Consider the following 20,978-nt stretch of genomic DNA (forward strand, 5'->3'; position numbering starts at 1 on the left):
CTTATTTGTCAAAAGACAAAACCGTGCACTCGTAGCGCGAGACACGAGCTACACCCAATAGTGCCGACAGCACCAGCACCCTTGCCGATAGCAAGAGGCGGGTTGAAGTATGTGGTAGCAGAATTGGACATTTTTTCAAAACATTTGAAGTTGTATCCTACAAAAATGTCTACCACAAAAGCAATAGTCAGGAAAATGGTATCAGATTACATACCGAACGTCGGAAAGCCGATGACTTTATTAACTGACAATGCTACTTATTTTAAAAGTCACGACTGGAAAGTGTTTATTTGGGAACATAACATCAAGCATGTTTGTGTGTCATTGTATAACCCGAGCGCGAACCCTGTCGAACGTTGCTTCCGCGAATTCAACAGGTTTGTCCGCACATATGCGGCAAATCATCAAACGAAGTGGATTGAGTTAGCACCTCAATTCGAGAAAATACATAATAATATACCCCATGAATCCACTGGGTGCACACCAAATGAACTCATGACACAGGATTCACCCGACGAGGAGTGGTTAAAGCTTTTGCGACGAATTCCACGACTTGTAAACAGAGAGCAGAAGCTACAGCAAGCCCTGTTCGCAATGCAACACAATGCAGCCATTAGGAAGAAGAAGTACGATCGCACATTTAATAAACTCTACACGTACAACAGAGGAGACTTGGTGATGCTCAAGAGTCATCCCAAGTCCTCGAGTATCAAAAAAGTCAACAGAAAGCGGCAACTCTTTTATACAGGACCACATAGGATTTTAGAGATACCACATGACGGGTGTTACCTGTTGGCACACCCGGACACAGGAAAGATAAGAGGGTTGTTCCCGCACAAGGACTTAAAACCGTTTATATCCAGGGATACTAAAGGGTTTAAGTCTAAAATGTGTAGTGTGTAAAAGTAGATGCAAGTTGTATGCCTAGTTAGTAAGATTTATTTAATGTTTATTTGATTTTATACTTGTGCTTGTTAGATATAGAGTAGTTGCTAAGTGTATGTATGAGTGAGTTGCGACAGAAGGAGAATACTGCACTTAAACAAGTGCCGTGACAGAAATGAGATTAGCAAATGAATCTGCGTAAGGACGCTCTGCACAGGATAAACCTTGAAAATGGAGGAAGCATTGTGCATGGTCGTCGGACGCGCAAATTAACAGCGAGAATTCTCGTAAAAAAAAAAATTCAAACAGAATAATATCGCTTAACTTCCACACCGATTCCAGCTTGAAGGCGCTTGCAGGTACACCCGTTCGCAAGCAAGGCAGCTGAAAACGCAACAATGACAAAAGTTTCTGAATCAGTGTTGAATGAATAAATAATAGACATGTCATAAAACCTACTGAACTCACGGGTCCAGTATGACCAACTGGTCAACACTTTAAATAAGAGGTGACAACTAGGTCAATCACTGAATACTAAGTGATAAATGGACCTAGAAGGAACTCTAATTGTACCACATCTATGTATATACATAATATTAACATATAAAATGGAAAGCAAATTTATTATGTAATTCTAGTAAAATGCTATAAACCATGTTCCAGTTTAAAAGTGACTATCCGAACGCTCAAATAGTGAAAACACGGATGAACTGAACTACGAATTGGATCGACATAAAAGTGTGAACAGTTAACTGTGCAAGAACACAACATGTGTGACTGTGTTTAACAGTGGATGACTGTTCTGAAAGTATAGTGAACAAAGGAATAAAAATTAATAGCTCAAATGGTGTGCCTTTCCCAGAAAACAATTTAGATGCGAAACATGATAGACATTCACAATGTGGATAAATGTTTCGGCAAAGAAGTGAGACTTCTGATAAACGGAGCCCTAGCAGTGGACTGAGAAAATACGCTATAGGTAGCGCACAGCGAACTGTGGTTTCCGGACCGGCAGAAGCACGCTAGAAGCGACGCAGGCCAAGTGATATGAAGCGAAAAGTGTCACCGCGACGTACTCAACCGAACACTCACCATAGTGACATAGTGACTGCGATCAAGTGACCACTTAGCTTAAAACTACAGTTATGTTAAATCAGTGTAAAATAAGTAAGTTAGTACCAGAACTTATTTAAAGGCCTGGAACTCGTTCGTTCGTACATTCTTACAATGCATTACGTAAACAGTGAACACGAGTGACTGTGGAGTGTTTGGGAAACTAATGAATTTTCTTCCAACACTTATAGCAGGTATATTTACTTTATTATGCTGATGAACTGATACTCGGTGAAATCGGCAGTTGTCCTGTCCACGCAGCGGGCGCGGCGCCACGCCCACCGACCGGCAGCTGTTCGCGCCTACGTCACCGCTTGGGCCAACGAACCGGCGCCGGCTGCTACAAGCGGTCACATACGCTATCGTCTACGCCAGAAGCGACACCTCGCCAGACCAACAACAAACCGCCGTCGACGATTAACTGATATACCACGTAAAATGGTAACAGTCAAAAACACAAAGCCTAAAACAACTATCTGTACAAAAAAAAGACTGTTGGACGTTATGTAATTTCATGTTTTAGTGATGATTTTTTGTAATGTAAATGTATACGTATATATTTGCCTGTTAATTTGTGTGCATGTGCTATACATTCAATGTAAATCAAAATTAACCGTAATAACAACAATCCGTAGGCTCCGGGCGGGGTTTTTTTGGCCCGTTTTTTTCCCTTACGCCTGTAACCCGAATGGGGGAGCGTAAGTCAAAGTGCCTCGGGTCTGTAAGATACCGGATTGTTCCTATTCATAATAAAACAGAATGACAGATGGGACTGATAGACGTACTCACCTGTAATTGTGAATTATATATGACAACCATAATTGAGTAAAGAACACAGTATTGAACAGTGAATTGAAATAGGTGGGCCAAACATAAACTTTTGGCCGTCCACAAAACTGAACTAAATATAAAACCGTAGTGAGTCTGTACATAAACAGTGGACTTTATTACGTACACCCTCACTAGGGGGTCCATGTGACGGTACGTCACATAAATATTGACATTTTTAGCGGTTGTAAAAATGGTTCAAATGGCTCTGAGCACTATGGGACTTAACAGCTACGGTCATCAGTCCCCTAGAACTTAGAACTACTTAAACCTAACTAACCTAAGGACATCACACAACACCCAGTCATCTCGAGGCAGAGAAAATCCCTGACCCCGCCTGGAATCGAACCCGGGAACCCGGGCGCGGGAAGCGAGAACACTACCGCACGACCACGAGCTGAGGACTAGCGGTTGTAAATCGTAGTTTACGTATTTTATGAATATAATTAGTGTAAAACATATAGTTAATGTTCTTGAAACAACTGATATGCACCGATAGCATCTTTATTTAACGTCTATGAAAATAAAAAAGGATCGAAAGAGACGCGATTGTACGGCCGAGGAGGAAGGACGTATTTTGTGGTACACACACTGTTTTGTTTCGCTATACGGAAGGCAGCCATTGAGCGGCTACACATATTTTATGTAAGTTATTCATATTCATTGCCAAAACAAATTTGTTATTATTATTACAAAATGAATTCTTTATAATAGTTGTAACCTCAAATGCTCGCAGTGGCTAACTATTTTTAATAAGCATTTTTTCAGTAATTTGCGCTGCGAGAAGCTCATCTTCCTATGCAGCCTCTGGTCGGCCATTACGCGCCCAAGTATTAATTTATTTTTCAGTGTTAACAGTAACTGTAAACGAGAGAGATTTCGTTATAAGAAACTTTTTAAATTGCAATAGATAATTAGTTTACGTTAAAGTTCATGTTTTTAAACTATACAGATTCCATGAGTTCAGTAAGTTTCATCTTGGCCGCTCCACGGCAACATTCGAAATTCTCTCAGGCCTTGCTTTGCAATCAATAAATAGAAATTAACAAAATTACATTCAATTCAGTTAACGGCAACTATATTTTAGTCATCACGTTCAAAATCTAAAGTTGGTACATGAATAACTGAGGCCCTTGAAGAACCCGTTTCATATTTACTTATGCATGTAAGTAAAAGTGATAAGAGAAGACAATATCCCTGAGAGAAAGAATCATGCTGATAAATTAAAAATAAAAATATATATAAAATATACATGTAATTTTTTTGTATGTATACGACGCCACGAATCCCAACGAACGTCACACGCTACTACTCATTCAAGTAGCTCCTCAGTTGGTCTCACAAGGGCTGAATGCATCCCGCATGTCAAAACCTCTCGGCAGACCCGGATGATCAACCACCCGCGTGCTAGCCAAGCCCAACAACCCATAACGTCGGTGATCTTACAGGAACTGGTGTTACCACTGCGACAAAGCAGTTGCCCAGTAAAGGTACCTTGTTTGTAGCCCTTATTTCGATTATTTTCTGAGAGCATTCACAGAACTTTTCACATGCACCGTGTACTGAAGTGACCAAGCTTATAATACTGCTCAAGTGTATGTCATACATACCTAATAGGACTAATATAATAAATAGAAAGTTGGACAATACGAATAGTAACTTGTCCGACACAGGTGAGAGCGATGCGGATACTGTAGAAAAACTGAACTGGCAGACCACTGAGAACAGGTTTCAACTAAAAATGGCTCTGAGCACTATGGGACTTAACATCTATGGTCATCAGTCCCCTAGAACTTAGAACTACTTAAACTTAACTAACCTAAGGACATCACACACATCCATGCCCGAGGCAGGATTCGAACCTGCGACCGTAGCAGTCGCGCGGTTCCGGACTGAGCGCCTAGAACCGCTAGACCACCGCGGCCGGCAAATTTCAACTAATCTCTAACAGTCTTAAGAGGCAGTTTTCAGGACTCTAGGAGAATACACTACTGGCCATTACAATTGCTGCACCTCGAAGATGACGTGCTACAGTCGCGAAATTTAAGTGACAGGAAGAAGATGCTGTGATATGCAAATGATTAGCTTTTCAGAGCATTCACACAAGGTTGGCGCCGGTGGCGACACCTACAACGTGCTGACATGAGGAAGGTTACCAACCGATTTCCCATACACAAACAGCAGTTGACCGGTGTTGCCTGGCGAAACGTTGTTGCGATGCCTCGTGTAAGGAGGTGAAATTCGTAACCATCATATTTCCGACTTTGATAAACGTCGGATTGTAGCCTATCGCGATTGCGATTTATCGTATCGTGACATTGCTGCTCGCGTTGCGAGATCCAATTACTGTTGGCAGAATATGGAATCGGTGGGTTCAGGAGGGTAATACGGAACGCCGTGCTGGATCCCAACGTCCTCGTATCACTAGCAGTCAAGATGACAGGCATCTTATCCGCAGGGCTGTAATGGATCGTGCAGCCACGTCTCGATCCCTGAGTCAACAGATGGGGACGTTTGCAAGACAACAACCACCTGCACGAACAGTTCGACGACGTTTGCAGCAGCATGGACTATCAGCTCGGAGACCATGGCTGCGGTTACCTTTGACGCTGCATCACAGACAGGAGCACCTGCGATGGTGTACTCAACGACGAACCTGTGTGCACGAATGGCAAAACGTCATTTTTTCGGACGAATCCAGGTTCTGTTTACAGCATCATGATGGTCGCATCCGTGTTTGGCGACATCGCGGTGAACGCACATTGGAAGCGTGTATTCGTCATCGCCATACTAACGTATCACCCGGCGTGATGGTATGGGGTGCCATTGGTTACACGGCTCAGTCACCTCTTGCTCGCACTGACGACACTTTGAACAGTGGACGTTACATTTCAGATGTGTTACAATCCGTGGCTCTACGGTACATTCGATCCCTACGAAACCCTACATTTCTGCAGGATAATGCACGACCGCAAGTTGCAGGTCCTGTACGGGCCTTTCTGGACACAGAAAATGTTCGACTACTGCCCTGCCCAGCACATTCTCCAGATCTCTCACCAATTGAAAACGTCTGGTGAATCGTGACCGAGCAACTGGCTCGTCACAATACGCCAGTCACTACTCTTGATGAACTGTGGTATCGTGCTGAAGCTGCATGGGCAGCTGTACCTGTACACGCCATCCAAGCTCTGTTTGACTAAATCCCCAGGCGTATCAAGGCCGCTATTACAGCCAGAGGTGATTGTTCTGGGTACTGAATTCTCAGGATCTATGCACCCAAATAGTGTGAAAATGTAATGACATGTCAGTTCTAGTATAATATATTTGTCCAATGGATACCTGTTAATCATCTGCATTTCTTCTTGGTGAAGCAATTTTAATGGCCAGTAGTGTACTACAGCCGCACATTTATCGCTCCCATAGGGACAGTGAAGACAATATTATACGATCTGTATCACGTACAGAGGCATTTACGTAGTGAATTTTCCCGCGCTTCACATCACAATATGTGGCACATAGGGGAGTGCCATCCACAAGTGGTTCAAATGGCTCTGAGCACTATGGGACTTAACATCTGTGGTCATCAGTCCCCTAGAACTTAGAACTACTTAAACCTAACTAACCTAAGGACATCACACAACACCCAGTCATCATGAGGCAGAGAAAATCCCTGACCCCGCCGGGAATCGAAACCGGGAACCCGGACGCGTGAAGCGAGAACGCTACCGCACGACCACGAGCTGCGGACTGCCATCCACCACACGGTGTTTGTGTAGGAGCATAAGCTATCACTTTTGGGCTATAGACTACATATCTCCTTCTTTTCATGTGATACTTTCATTTAGATACACATTATTGTCTTTTACTTCTTATTTTGATGTATTTTAGCATTTCATAGCGGTATATAAGAGAAATCAAAGCACAACGCTATTCATACCAATGCGTAGACGAAAACTACAGAGGATTCTGCAGCCTTTTATTAAATAGTCACACCGGTTGTAGTCAGATCACCGAAGGAGAGTAACGTCTGGCGTGGATAGTAATTGTATGGTTAGCCGTATGGGTAAAGTACGTGCTGTTGGCTATTTTCCCTTTGCTTTTACGGCGAAGGTGAGATGGGATGGTGGCGCAAAATTCCTGACCACCAGACCTCAGGTCGATGTCCTGGATTATATTCTAAACCTTTCCGCAGCGTCTCGTGTAGTGTAGGCATCTGATACTGTCGATGGTGAGCCGTCCGGCAAAAGGTGGCGCTAACCTCAACGCCCCCTTGGTGCTATTCGAAAGGAGTAGGCTGTGTGTCGGTACTGGATTTCACTTCTCCCATCTCTCATCACCATTCACTACAGTCATGACCCCACGATACACACACACACACGCAATTCTCATACTTCGCGAAGGCATGGCGCCATCGTAGGCAAACTGCAGAAAAACCTAGACGGCTGAACCTGCCCTTCCCGAATCTCCCAGCCAACAGCGCCTAAGTAGTGTATTCGCTCACTGCTCGTTGAAAGAGATGAAATTTCAGGAGGTAGAATGATAACCTGGGGATACTGAGGCAGCTACAAACACACAGAATAAGTGGTGCGCTGCAATACAGGAGTTTTTTGTACTTACAGATTCGCTTCTTACGTCGTTTTTCTAAATATTTGGTTTCATCGTTCAGAGTCAGTAACTCGGAAAAATTTGTTACCTTTTCTCCCTACAAAAGCAACACTTCATTTAGCTAACAAAATCAGGTTCTAGACTTCTGTAACCCAATACGTGGATGAAAATAAGAGTAGATGACTGTCTCCTTAATCATAACAGTAGTCGTTCCCCGCTTGCAGATGGATTTCTGCCCTGTCATTGCTTCGGAAAGAAAGTCACCGGGTAAAACTGGGACAGAAACCAGCAGGACTGCCAGCACTTGGACTCAAAATAAACTGTCGCCCCCATCACCCCCACCCCCCCATCATGTTACATTCCTTAACACCTTTCGGGACAATACGACAGAAGGTATGTGACTGGCCAATACAACGCTTCAGGGGAGTCTATGAAAGACGACATACAGATCCGACCCAGGTTTCTGATGTTTTTCATTGGTTTAGAAGCCCCCAAAATGTTCTTAATCGTTTTTCAATTGGGTGCTGTAGGAAACCTGTCAAAAATTTCCTTCAAAATTAGACTCCTGCTGAGCTCCGCAGAAGAGCTGAATTTCGCATAGAAAGTCTGAATTATAATGTAAAGACGACTTTGCTGTAGAAAATATTCTAATGTTGCAATTCCCATCTGACAATTTCTTAAACCTAGAGTATCGATGACGACGTTTACTTCTTGCCTTCTCTTACAATACCACCGTTGATTATACCCATGTGTGCTAGTAGCTCTTCTGGAATCTGTCTGGCACTCTTCTCAAACTTGTCAGTCTCTACAAACATGCAGCCATCGGTGGCTGACATAATTCTCGTTGTCATTTTCTTCTGACAGAAATCATTTGTATGTACGCATTTACATGCGCAACCTAACGTCGCACGTAGTGTATTCAGTGATATGTATGGCAATTTTTGACCAATCCGCATATGATATATTTATTAGGTATTTCAGTGCACAGTCAGACGGTATTGGAAATGCGTCGTGTCCACAGTTGTATGTAATGGATCAAGAAATGTTCAGTTACTCATAAAGAGTGGAGAATATTCTTACAAGGAAGAGTTTTACAATAATAATTTAAAAATGAAATTATTGTTCTGGGTTAACACACAGTAAATGTTACTACTTACCCCAGGAAGTGGCTTCCGCTGTTCCTCTAGATGTAGTCCCGTCACCTCAATGACATTAGGCAACAGTGGCCGTGGGTAATTCACGCTGAAGTGGTTGTTGACAATAAGAAGGCTGAAGTTTCTGTCAGTTTCTTCCACAGGGGGGTGATCAGGGCCAAAATATTTCCTAATCAGTTCATTTTGCGATGACATTGTTACGTAGTTCCATATGTAAAATATTCGAGCCATAACATAGGCATTATATAGTCTTTCCCAGAAAGACATGTGGTCTGTGTAACCAACCAGCATATCGGGACAGTATGCTGGGTTGTTGGGATTTCCATAAGAAGCGAGTACTGGAGCAGGAGCGCGCAGAGACACGAAGCCAATTATTGGTGGGGATCCCAACTGGTGAATCAAGCCGTAATAGCAATAATATACTAACTTCTCCAGAATAACTGCGTCGAAAGACGGTTGGGACCTGCAAACAAAAGTAAGACATCAAAACATCTTAGTATCAAGCATTTTAGAATGTAAAACATATCGCTCAATTCAAACGACATAATTACCGGAGAAAATCCTTCATCTGTTGGGATTCTAACTGGATCTCACACGACGCCTTTCCTGAAGGAGACCATGTTTCTATTAATTCAACTGGACTTCGGTCTGACATCGAAGTAAAGTCAAATGTTTTTCTCCAATAGTCGTATGTCATCGATACATCAATTTCTGTAAAATTCTGGATGTTTTTCTGTAGGAAAAAAATGTATTTCAGTAGATACACCCCACAAATATATTACATGTTCAATAACGGACTACACAATAGTGTCCAACTTCTAAGTGCCGGCGTGAAAAAGGAAAACTGAATGAGAAGAATCTGAAACTCATTCTATAACTACAGTACGCAGTCAGCTGAGTAGCTGTAAGTATAAATAACACTTGACACGATATTCTGTTCTTGTCTTTACTGCATGAGCTTGTTTGTCAGTGGACGTGCGCTTAAGAATTACCTGTAACAGACTACGAATAGGTACGTTATTTAAAGATAACGCATTGCAGAGGATCAGGAACACTTTTTCCCGCCATATCTACATCGTCTGTACACTGGTTTACTGGATACAGTCCACACGTTCATAAAAGTACGCCAGACAACGACCATCGTCACAGCTGAGCTTCCTAACGCATGTCAGTATGGTGTTTCTCCACTCTGAGGTGTGTGGCTCGAGACCTGGCGTTGGAATTAATTTTCATCTCTTGTATTTACCTGGCAAATGGACTGCGGCTCACGTGTAGTGCCCTTGAACACAAGACTTTGCGCCAATAACCTGGACTAAATACCGGAAGTCCCCATAACGGTACATGGAGTGAGGAAATGACAAACTGTTGACTGAAATCCGTCCGATAGATGGGAAGTTAAGCTGGGTGGTCCCCTTGGTGCCTGTTTGAGAAGAGGCTACGTGCTGTCACACGTTTCACTCTCCCTCTTCTCACATTTTAATAGAATACAAATAAGGCATTATACACTACTGGCCATTAAAATTGCTACACCACGAAGATGACGTGCTACAGACTCGAAACTTAACCGACAGGAAGAAGATGCTGTAATGCTGCTTATGCAAATGATTAGCTTTTCAGAGCATTCACATAAGGTTGGCGCCGGTGGCGACACCTACAACGTGCTGAAATGAGGAAAGTTTCCAACCGATTTCCCATACACAAACAGCAGTTGACCGGCGTTGCCTGGTGAAACGTTGTTGTGATGCCTCGTGTAAGGGGGTGAAATGCGTAATCATCACGTATCCGACTTTGATAAACGTCGGATTGTAGCCTGTCGCGATTGCGGTTTATCGTATCGCGACATTGCTGCTCGCGTTGGCAGAATATGGAATCGGTGGGTTCAGGAGGGTGATAAGGAACGCCATGATGGATCCCAACGGCCTCGTGTCACTAGCAGTCGAGATGACAGGCATCTTATCCGCATGGCTGTAACGGATCGTGTAACCACATCTCGATCACTGAGCCAACAGATGGGGACGTTTGCAAGACAACAACCATCTGCACGAACAGTTCGACGACGTTTGCAGCAGCATGGACTATCAGCTCGGAGACCATGGCTGCGCCGGCACGAGTGGCCGAGCGGTTCTAGGCGCTTCAGCCCGGAACCGTGCTGCTGCTGCGGTCGCAGGTTCGAATCCTGTCCCGGCATGGATGTGTGTGATGTCCTTAGGTTAGTTAGGTTTAAGTAGTTCTACGTTCTAGGGGACTGATGACCTCAGATGTTAAATCACATAGTGCTCCGAGCCATTTGAACCATTTGAAACATGGCTGCGGTTACCCCTGACGCTGCATCACAGACAGGAGCGCCTGCGATGGTGTAATCATCGACGAACCTGGGTGCACGAATGGCAAAACGTCATTTTCTTCGGACGAATCCAGGTTCTGTTTACAGCATCATGATGGCCTCATCTGTGTTTGGCGGCATCGCAGTGAACGCACATTGGAAGCGTGTATTCGTCATCGCCATACTGGCGTATCACCCGGCGTGATGGTATGTGGTGCCACTGGTTATACGTCTCAGTCACCTCTTGTTCGCATTGACGGCACTTTGAACAGTGGACGTTACATTTCAGATGTGTTACGACCCGTGGCTCTACCCTTCATTAGATCTCTGCGAAACCTTACATTTCAGCAGGATAATACACTACCGCAATTAGCTTGTCCTGTACGGGCCTTTCTGGACACAGAAAATGTTCGACTGCTGCCCTGGGTAGCACATTCTCCAGATCTCTCACCAATTAAAAAGGTCTGGTCAATGGTGGGCGAGCAACTGGCTCGTCAGAATATGCCAGTCACTACATTTGATGAACTGTGGTATCGTGTTGAAGCTGCATGGGAAGCTGTACCTGTACACGCCATCCAAGCTCTGTTTGACTCAATGCCCAGGTGTATCAAGGCCGTTATTACGGCCAGAGGTGGTTGTTCTGGCTACTGATTTCTCAGGATCTATGCACCCAAATTGCGTGAAAATGTAATGACATGTCAGTTCTAGTATAATATATTTGTCCAATGAATACCCATTTATCATCTGCATTTATTCTTTGTGTAGCAAAATTAATGGCCAGTAGTGTACTATACACATACCCATTACAATTACCTACACTTAACAGATCCATTTAAGACACAACTCTCATACTGTCACGAACTGCGAAGAAAGGCACATGCAACGAGGTGACAAAAGACCTCCTAATATCGTGTCGGACCTTCTTTTTCCTTGGGGAAGCGCAACAACTTGACGTGACATGCATTCTACAAGCCGATGGAAGTCCCCTGCATAAATGATAAGCCTTGCTGATTCTATGCAGGATTTTGTGGGCGATCTGACCTCTCGACTGTGTCCCATAAATGTCCAATGGGATTCATGTCGGGCGAGATGGGTGGCCAAATCAAATCGCTGTAATTGTCCAGAATGTTCTTCAAACCAGTTGCGAACAATTATGGCCCAGAGACATGGCAATTTTAATTCATACAAATTCCAACGTTGTTTAGGAACATAAAGTCCACAAATGGCTGAAAATAGTCTGTAAGTAGCCGAAGATAACCGTTTCCAGTGAATGATCAGTTCCATTCCATGTAAACATAGCCTGCACCATTATGCAGCCGGCCACCACTAGCTTGCACAGTGCCTTATTGACAACTAGGATCCATGGCCTCGTGGGGTCTGGGCCACAATTGAACCATACCATCATCTCTTATCAAATGAATTGGAGACTCGTCTAACCAGGCCACAATTTTCCAGTGTCTAGAGCCCAGCTGGTATGGTCACGATTCCAGGAAACGCGCTGAAGGCTATATCGTGCTGTTAACTGAGACACTCGTGTCGGTCGTTTGCTGCCATAGCCCATTAAAGAAAATTTCGCCTCATTGTCCTAACGGATATGTTCGTCATGCGTCCTACATTGATTTCTGCGATTCTTTCACCCAGTGTTGCTTGTCTGTTAGCACTGACATCTCTAAGCAAAACCCGCTGCTCTCGGTCATTAAGTGAAGGCCGTAGGCCACTGCGTTGTCCATCGTGAGAGATAATAGCTGAAATTTGGTATTCTCGGCACACTCTTGTGGCTGTGAACCTCGGGATATTGAATTCCCTGACGATTTCCGAAATTGAATGTCCCATGCGTCTGACTCTAAGTACTATTCCGCGTTCGAAGTCGATTAATTCCCGTCGTGCGGCCACAATCACTTGGGAAACCTTTTCTCATGAATCACCTGAGTACTAATGACAGCTCCGCCAATGCCCTGCCCGTTTCTGCCTTGTGTAGGCGATACTATGGCCGTCTGTGTGTGTTTTAGTGCGCTGATGAAGCAAATCCTTCTCTATTAAGCTGCTGAATTTACACATAGGAGTCTCCCAAGCCAACAGTAGCACTGAACTCTCTTTTGCGACGCTTCTGACATACACAGTAAGCAGTTCAGTGATTAATGAGGTGTCGTATTGGGTTAGTCACACTTTTGTTTGTCATCGAGTGAATGTTTCTTCTTCTGTCAACTACAGAGATGGCTCAAATGGCTCTGAGCACTATGGGACTTAACTGCTGAGGTCATCAGTCCCCTAGAACTTAGAACTACTTAAACCTAACTAACCTAAGGACATCACACACATCCATGCCCGAGGCAGGATTCGAACCTGCGACCGTAGCGGTCGCGCGGTTCCAGACTGAAGCGCCTAGAACCGCTCGGCCTCCCCGGCCGGCGACTACAGAGATGACGTACTGTAACCACGTGACCGAGAGATGTGGCTGAGGCTCGGAATGAAAGCGGTTCGAACCCAATCTGGCTATCTATATTTAGAATTTCTGGGGTTTCCCTAAATCGCCACGGAAATAAACCACTCTCTCGAAAAGAAAGCGGCCGATTTCATTTACCTTTTTTACTAAGCACCGCTTTTAGATCGTGCAAAAGAAGCCACCTGTCGTTAAAACTTCATTATTTAAGCGTTTCGGGTGGGGAACATCATCTGAGTATCTACCATAAACGTAACAGTTGACATGAACGCACAACATAAATATGGAAATTTGTGGTAAGTTCCTATGGCACCGAACGGCTGAGGTCATCGGTCCCTAGGCTTACACACTACTTAATCTAACTTAAACTAACTTTCGCTAAGGAGAACAAACACACACCAGTGCCCGAGGGAGGACTCGAACCTCCGACGAGGGGAGCCGCGAGAACCGTGGCAGGGCGACGACAGACAATGCGCACACCGCGCGCGGCGCACAACTTAAGGATGACATATTAAGAATAAATATGATTAAATCAATTGACAAGCAAGTTCACGCAGTAAAGAAAGGAACTTAATACAGAATATAGTGTCAAGTATTACTTGTAGTAAATGGTTCAAATGGCTCTGAGCACTATGGGACTCAACTGCTGAGGTCATTAGTCCCCTAGAACTTACTTGAAGTAACATAGATGCCCAACTGACTGCGTACTGCACTTATAGATCCCAACTATCATAACATGTCACCTGGTGGCATGGTTGTACTGACGTATCATCAAAAGTCAACGGGCAATTATTAAAACTTTTAATGAAAATTTAGAGCCACAGAAACGTGCAAACAAAAGTACATCGTAAAGGAAGAAATATGTAGAGCTTAGCATCCCATCGACAATGAAGCCATATAGGGGCAGACCATGAGCTCGGGGTAGGGAGGGATAGGGAACGAAATCGGCCGTGCCCTTTACAAAGGATCTATCCCGGCATTTGGCTGGAGAAAGACAGGGAAAACATGGAAAATCTATATCTCGATGAATGGGCTGGGATTTGAACCGTCGCTCCCACGAATGGGAGTCCGACCTTGTAACCACTGTGGCACCTCACTTCGTAACATCATAAATACGCGCATCAAAAAATGTTTTGCATCACCCCAGTTCCCAGAACTACTGAAGATAGACGTTGACTGTGGATACTGTTTCGCAGACAGTCCCTTTGACTGTTCAGAGATGTCACTAAACCCGCCCAAAGATGTGAACAACCATGCATGAACAGCGCCTATTTGACGGAAGGGGTCCGACAGTCTATCAGTTCCAGTCACTGCATCAGGCCGCGCGGAGTGGTCGTGCAGTTAGAGGCACCATGTCACTGATTGCGCGGCCCCTCCCGCCGGGGGTTCGAGTCCTCCCTCGGGCATGGATGTGTGTGTTGTTCCTAGCATAAGTTAGTGTAAGTAGCGTGTAAGTCTAGGGACCGATGACCTCAGCAGTTTGGACCTTTACAAATTCACACGCACATTTCACCAGGAATGAGGTGCTCAGCCTTTGTTGTCTGTAGTTCAACCACGCCTAGACGGGCAATGCCGCGGTTCCGTCGCGTCCGCATTGTTACTTTGTGACAGGAAGGGCTCTCAACAAGGGAAGTGTCCAGGCGTCTCGGAGTGAACCAAAGCGATGTTGTTCTGACATGGAGGAGATACAGAGAGATAGGAACTGTCGATGATATGCCTCGCCCAGGCCGCCCAAGGGCTACTACTGCAGTGGATGTCCGTTACCTCTGGATTATGGCTCGAAGGAACCCTGACAGCAACGCCACCACGTTGAATAATGCGTTTCGTGCAGCCACAGGACTTCGTGTTACGACTCAGACTGTGCTCAATAGTCTGCAAGATGCGCAACTTCACTCCCGACGTCCATGGCGAGGTCCATCTTTGCAACCACGACACCATGCAGCGCGGTACAGATGGGTCCGACAGCATGCTGAATGTGCCGCTCAGTGGCATCTCGTTCTCTTCACCGACGAGTGTTGCATACGCCTTCAATCAGACAATCGTCAGAGACGTGTTTGGAAGCAACCTCATCAGGCCGAACGCCTTAGACACACTGTGCAGCGAGTGCAGAAAGGTGGAGATTCCCTGCTGTTTTGGGGTGGCATTATGTGGGGCCGACGTCTGCCGCTGGTGGTCATGAAAGGCGCCGTAATGGCTGTACGATACGTGATTGCCATCCTCCGACCGATAGTGCAACCATGTCGGCAGCATACTGGCGAGGCATTCGTCTTCATGGACGACAGTTCGCGCTCCCATCATGCACATCTTGTGAATGACTTCCTTCAGGATAACGACATCGCTCGATTGGAGTGGCCAGCATTTTCTCCAGACATGAACCCTATCGAACATGCCTGGGATAGATTGAAAAGTGCTGTTTATGGACGACGTTCCCCACCAACCACCCTGAGGGATCTACGCCCGATCGCCGTTGAGGAGTGGGACAATCTGGACCAACAGTGCCTTGATGAACTTGTGGATAGCATGCCACGACGAATACAGGTATGCATCAGTGCAAAACGATGTGCTACTGGGTATTAGAGATACCGGAGTGTACAGCAATCTGGATCACCACCTCTGAAGGTCTCGCTACATGGTGGTACAACATGTAATGTGTGATTTTCATGAGCAATAAAAACGGCGGAAATGATGTTTATGTTGATCTCTATTCAAATGGTTCAAATGGCTTTGAGCACTATGGGACTTAACATGTGTGGTCATCAGTCCCCTAGAACTTAGAACTACTTAAACCTAACTAACCTAAGGACATCACACACATCCATGCCCGAGGCAGGATTCGAACCTGCGACCGTAGCGGTCACGCGGATCTCTATTCCAATTCTCTGAAAAGGTTCTGGAACTCTCGGAACCGACGTGATACAAACCTTTTTTTGATGTGTGTACATGCGGTATGAGCAAGGGATGATGGAAAGAGGAGGAAGAGAGGACAGCGTGAAAAAATCCTGGCTCATGCAGTCCGCACATTTGCTCCACCTGTAACCACCTTGTATTCAGTGGGACGTTAAACATAATTTTTTTTTCTTTCTTCTATGTATCACATCAGTGATGGGATAAACACATTATTATGAGTATTAATGGTTTCCAGAAACTTGATATTTATTCAATTCGGTCCATGTAGGCAGTGAGACACGGCGAAATCATTAAAATGGTTCACATTAATGTAACATTGGTTTCTAAATTTTAAACGAGATTCGTTTCAAGTTCTACACAATGTATTCATAGTTCCTTCATCAAATAGATCGCATTTACATACAGAATCGTTTCTACATCTTTCCATGTCGATAAATGTAAATTGACAAAAATATTGTTGGATGCTTTCTCTCCAGATGTTCTCTCAGGTTACTGTCAGTCATTTTGGGACATAATGTTTGATTACAAATATCGTACCATGCAAATTCGTAACTTTCGTCTGTTACAGTAACATATCTTCACAAATAACTTGACTTATGCCTGCCAATTACTTTTAGCAACCAGAAACGAACACAGACAAAACTGAATCTAGGATTACTATGCTTTACTTTATATAATTCGAGCGGAGACACACGGTGTTGCCCAGGTACTTATTTATAGCTATGCGACCACGCCCGTACTGCCCAACGTCTGACCTTGTACGTAATGTTTATGACGTCATATCTTCTGAACGATGTGTTCTCCAGTAATATAAATATTTTGGCACATCTTCACAATAAGTTGATACCGACCGAAAAATGTGTTGCGACTGGAGTTACTAGTAAAGAAGTAATTAATTTAAACATCATACATGATGCGGCAGTTTTTCAAATTCAAATGGTTCAAATGGCTCTGAGCACTATGGGACTTAACTTCTAAGGTCATCAGTCCCCTACAACTTAGAACTAATTAAACCTAACTAACCTAAGGACATCACACACATCCATGCCCGAGGCAGGATTCGAACCTGCGACCGTAGCGGTCGCGCGGTTCCAGACTGTAGCTCCCAGAACCGCTCGGCCACCCTGGCCGGCGCAGTTTTTCACCCAACTCTTTTCTTCTACTTACCTACATGCATCTGTATGATTACTCTCCAATTAACAACTAAGTGCCAGGCAAGGGTTCATCAAATCATCTTTAAGCTACCGCTCCACTCTAGCTTTCCGTGCGAGCTCAGATTTCTCTTGTTTTATTATGATGATCATTTCCAATATGTAGGCGTGTGCTAGCAAAATATTTTCTCACTGTGAGGAGAAAGTTGGTGATTGAAATTTCATGAGAAGGTCCTGCCGCAGCGAAAAACGCCTTTGTTTTTATGACTGACCTCCCAGTTCGTTTATCAGATCAATGGTAATCTCCTGAACTATACGTTGTACAGTGACAGTAAGGTATATCTGTACCAAGTTTGGCTGAAATCGGCCCAGTGGTTTCGGAGGAGATGTGGAACATACACACAATGTTTATACCTGTTCACAAGAGCACAGAATACACTCGGCGCTACGAATGTTTAGCCTCTTCCGCGAAAGGAAAGCTGCACTTCTAACTACTTGTTTTTTTTTTCATTCTTCACTAGCACAGCCAATGAGATGGGGCAATGATTACAACAATGGTCCGCTTTTGGGAGGACGACGGTTCAAAATTCGCGTCAGGCTATCCAGAATATGTTTTCTGTGATTTCCCTCATATGCCACGGGCAAAGGCTGGGATGGTTCCTTTGTAAAGAGCACGGTCGATTTCCTTCACCATTCTTGAAATATTTCCAGCTTCTGCTCCGTCTCTAATGACCTCAACGTCGACGGGACGTTAAACCCTAATCTTATTTCCTTCACTCCTTTTCCAGAATCGCTGTTATATATTTCCCCGTCTCGTTGAGCTTAGTCGACCTTTTATTTTGCACCTGCCTCTTGATAATTCATTTCCATTCAATTAACATGTAGTGCAAAAGCCTTTTGATCGTTCGTTAACTACTCTCTTCATAGCTTAAGCGTACCAAGAAGATACCGCGCTTCGTAACTGCGTTTATCTTCGACACCGCCTCGAGATATATAAAATACCCGTTTTCTGGGTTAAACATTTACATACCAGTTACACAGCAAATATTGTTTCTTTGAGAATATAAGTTACTCAGTGCACATCTTTAAACAACACATCGAGTGATCCATCCAATCAGCCACTTCTCACGCTGACCACACCTATCCCTTAAACTGTGAGCTGCTAACGAAAACAGAAGTTCCATCCGCGAGTAACACTGCCCGTGTGGAGCTATTACGGAGTAGCGGCTGCCACTTGGAACGGCTTCGGGGAAACACAAAACTGTTCGTGTGCTTCCTAGGAGTGTGGCCATTGTGCTGATCACACGAGACGTCTCAGTTTAAAGAGCTCCGAGACGGAATTCTGAGTCTGTCTACTGTCATGGCAAGGCGTGAATGGTAAGAGTATTGGTTTATTGTACATTAATGAAATTTGTAACTGACACCAGCACTAAATTATTGGGGCGGGAGGATTCAATAGATACAGTGTATATCACAAGGGGGTCTAAACATGAGATCCCCTTGAAAGAAGTTGAAAAAATTAGGACCTAAAACCGCTTTATGGAGCATTCTCAATGCCTCAGAACAGATATTTCAATGGCACTTAAAACTTCTAAAGCGTGTCATTTTAAGACTGCATTACTGACTCTAAAAAAGTTATATAGTATTAATATTTAAGTTTGTCGACAGTGTGTGGACTATTACTATACATTATGTCCTAAACAATCGTTTTCAAACTAAATTCTTTTTGGTGAGTAATACAAGCGCATTTGATTCACTGGAACGTTAGTAAATCCTGAAAACTGTAAATTCTTACTGCACAAGTAACGGTATCATTTTTTGTCAACTAAGACTCAAAAAACTTAAATCGCTTTTCAAATAATATTATGGAGGACTCGCGTCTGCGATCTCCCGCCCCCGCCCCCGGACGCTGATGCTCATGGCTAGAGGAAAAGTTGTTTAGTTTCATGGCCATTGCCAGAAGAAATGTATTTTAGCTTCATAGCTACACAAGACGAGGATTGTGGTGAAAATTCGCTTCTCTGTTCGTGAATGTAATATACCCATAGCGGATCGTGTTATTGCTTCATAGTTACATTTCAGTAGCAGTATTATTTTAACAGTTATGTTAAATATCGCCCACCCTTGAGCCAAATGAGTGACTTTTCAAAGTTCCCTCGCAGTCTCTGTCTCTAGAAGACAATGCCTGTCTGCCCTAGGGGACGAATATGTGGTGAAGATGCGTATGCCACGTAGACAGATCACACATGATCCCGCATATGATTTGCAGAGAGCCGAGTAGCGATGAATAGGGGGACAAGAACCGCAGATGACCTGCGACCAAGGACGCATGCAGAGCTGTGCAGGAACTTTACGTACATCCATCATTGCTCTTTCAACTGCCTCACAGAGAGCATATGACGTTGCTGCCAAGCATGTGTGGTGGCTGCAGGTATCTTTTATTTTGTTAAGTACAAATGTCAAGTACAAATACCAGTTTTCTTACTCTTTCTTGGCAAAGGATAAATCCATTATACCTCAGTTAGTTAGTTAGTTCTGTGCCCCATGCATGACCATAAACGTTATTATCAGGAATTTTGAACTAAATAAAAGACTGTAGTAACTGTTTCACGTTCCTATACTTGCCAGTTACAGTTTTCCATAAATCTACTTATTTCTAATCAAGAGTTGCTGTATGGTGCAGAAAATGTTGTTAAGAAAAAAACCACTTAAGTCATCATGTGAAAACACTTCTAAGGTCCTTCATACATTCCATCTCCATAGAAAAAGTTATCAAAGAGTATCATGTGTGCGTATTTCACACCTTGTGCCTAAGTTAGATTCACTAGAACGAAATTAAAATCATTTTTCTTTCTATTGCTGTATTTGTGAACTGGTTCATAACTCTCAAACTGCAATGAATTGTGGGCAATAAATTTCTTCAGGAAATATATGTACTGTAAAGCTATGGCCTATATTCTCAGTTGCCTTACGATTAATGTAATTATTTTCCTTTGTGCAATGAGTGCTTAATGATGGGTTATTACAGAAAAGGTCACTTGTGGACTTACGCTAAACACACTGGCGGAAAACCATCGCATCACTAAGAAGAAGTTGTGCGACATAAACGAAAGTTGACAGGCAAGTTGTCGCACCTATTTCTTTTCGAAATTCGCGTCTGTCGCGTAAGAGTGGCGCTATTAGGCCCACTACGAGGATGCAAATCATGTATTTTTCAAATTCACGCTGTTAAGGTCATCAGCGTTAGTCACCTTTCAGACTGGACGTGGTGAGTTGATGTTACTCAAGAATGGCTTTTACGCGGCAAAGAAGCCATTCTCGACACATCACTGAATTTGAGCGGGGTCGTATGACAGGGCTACGAGAAGCTGGATGTCCCTTCTGCAGTACTGCGGAAAGACTTGACAGGAATGTAACCACTGCATATAATGTCTCACAGTGATGGTCACGTGAATGTGCGGTTGCAAGAAGACCGGGCTCTGAAGGGCCACGCGGCACGAGAGGAGAGACCATCGTGTTCTAGCGCAACGTACTGCATGTCCAGTAGCAATGTGAGCAGCAGCTGCCACCGC

At 44.1% G+C, this 20,978-nt stretch overlaps 1 protein-coding gene across 1 annotated transcript in view; it reads right to left on the reverse strand.

Annotated features, from left to right (window-relative positions):
• LOC124789020 (UDP-glucosyltransferase 2-like) overlaps positions 1-20,978 on the reverse strand; it is a 51,651-nt gene that overhangs the window by 19,115 nt on the left and 11,558 nt on the right. Inside the window, exons 2-3 of the mRNA XM_047256307.1 lie at positions 9,137-9,318; positions 8,589-9,048 (exon numbers count right to left, since the gene is read on the reverse strand). Of these exons, the coding sequence (XP_047112263.1) occupies positions 8,589-9,048; positions 9,137-9,318 (642 nt within the window). The remainder of the gene's footprint in view (positions 1-8,588; positions 9,049-9,136; positions 9,319-20,978) is intronic.

Source organism: Schistocerca piceifrons, chromosome 3 (genome assembly GCF_021461385.2).
Source record: "Schistocerca piceifrons isolate TAMUIC-IGC-003096 chromosome 3, iqSchPice1.1, whole genome shotgun sequence".
Taxonomy (NCBI): Eukaryota; Metazoa; Arthropoda; class Insecta; order Orthoptera; family Acrididae; genus Schistocerca; species Schistocerca piceifrons.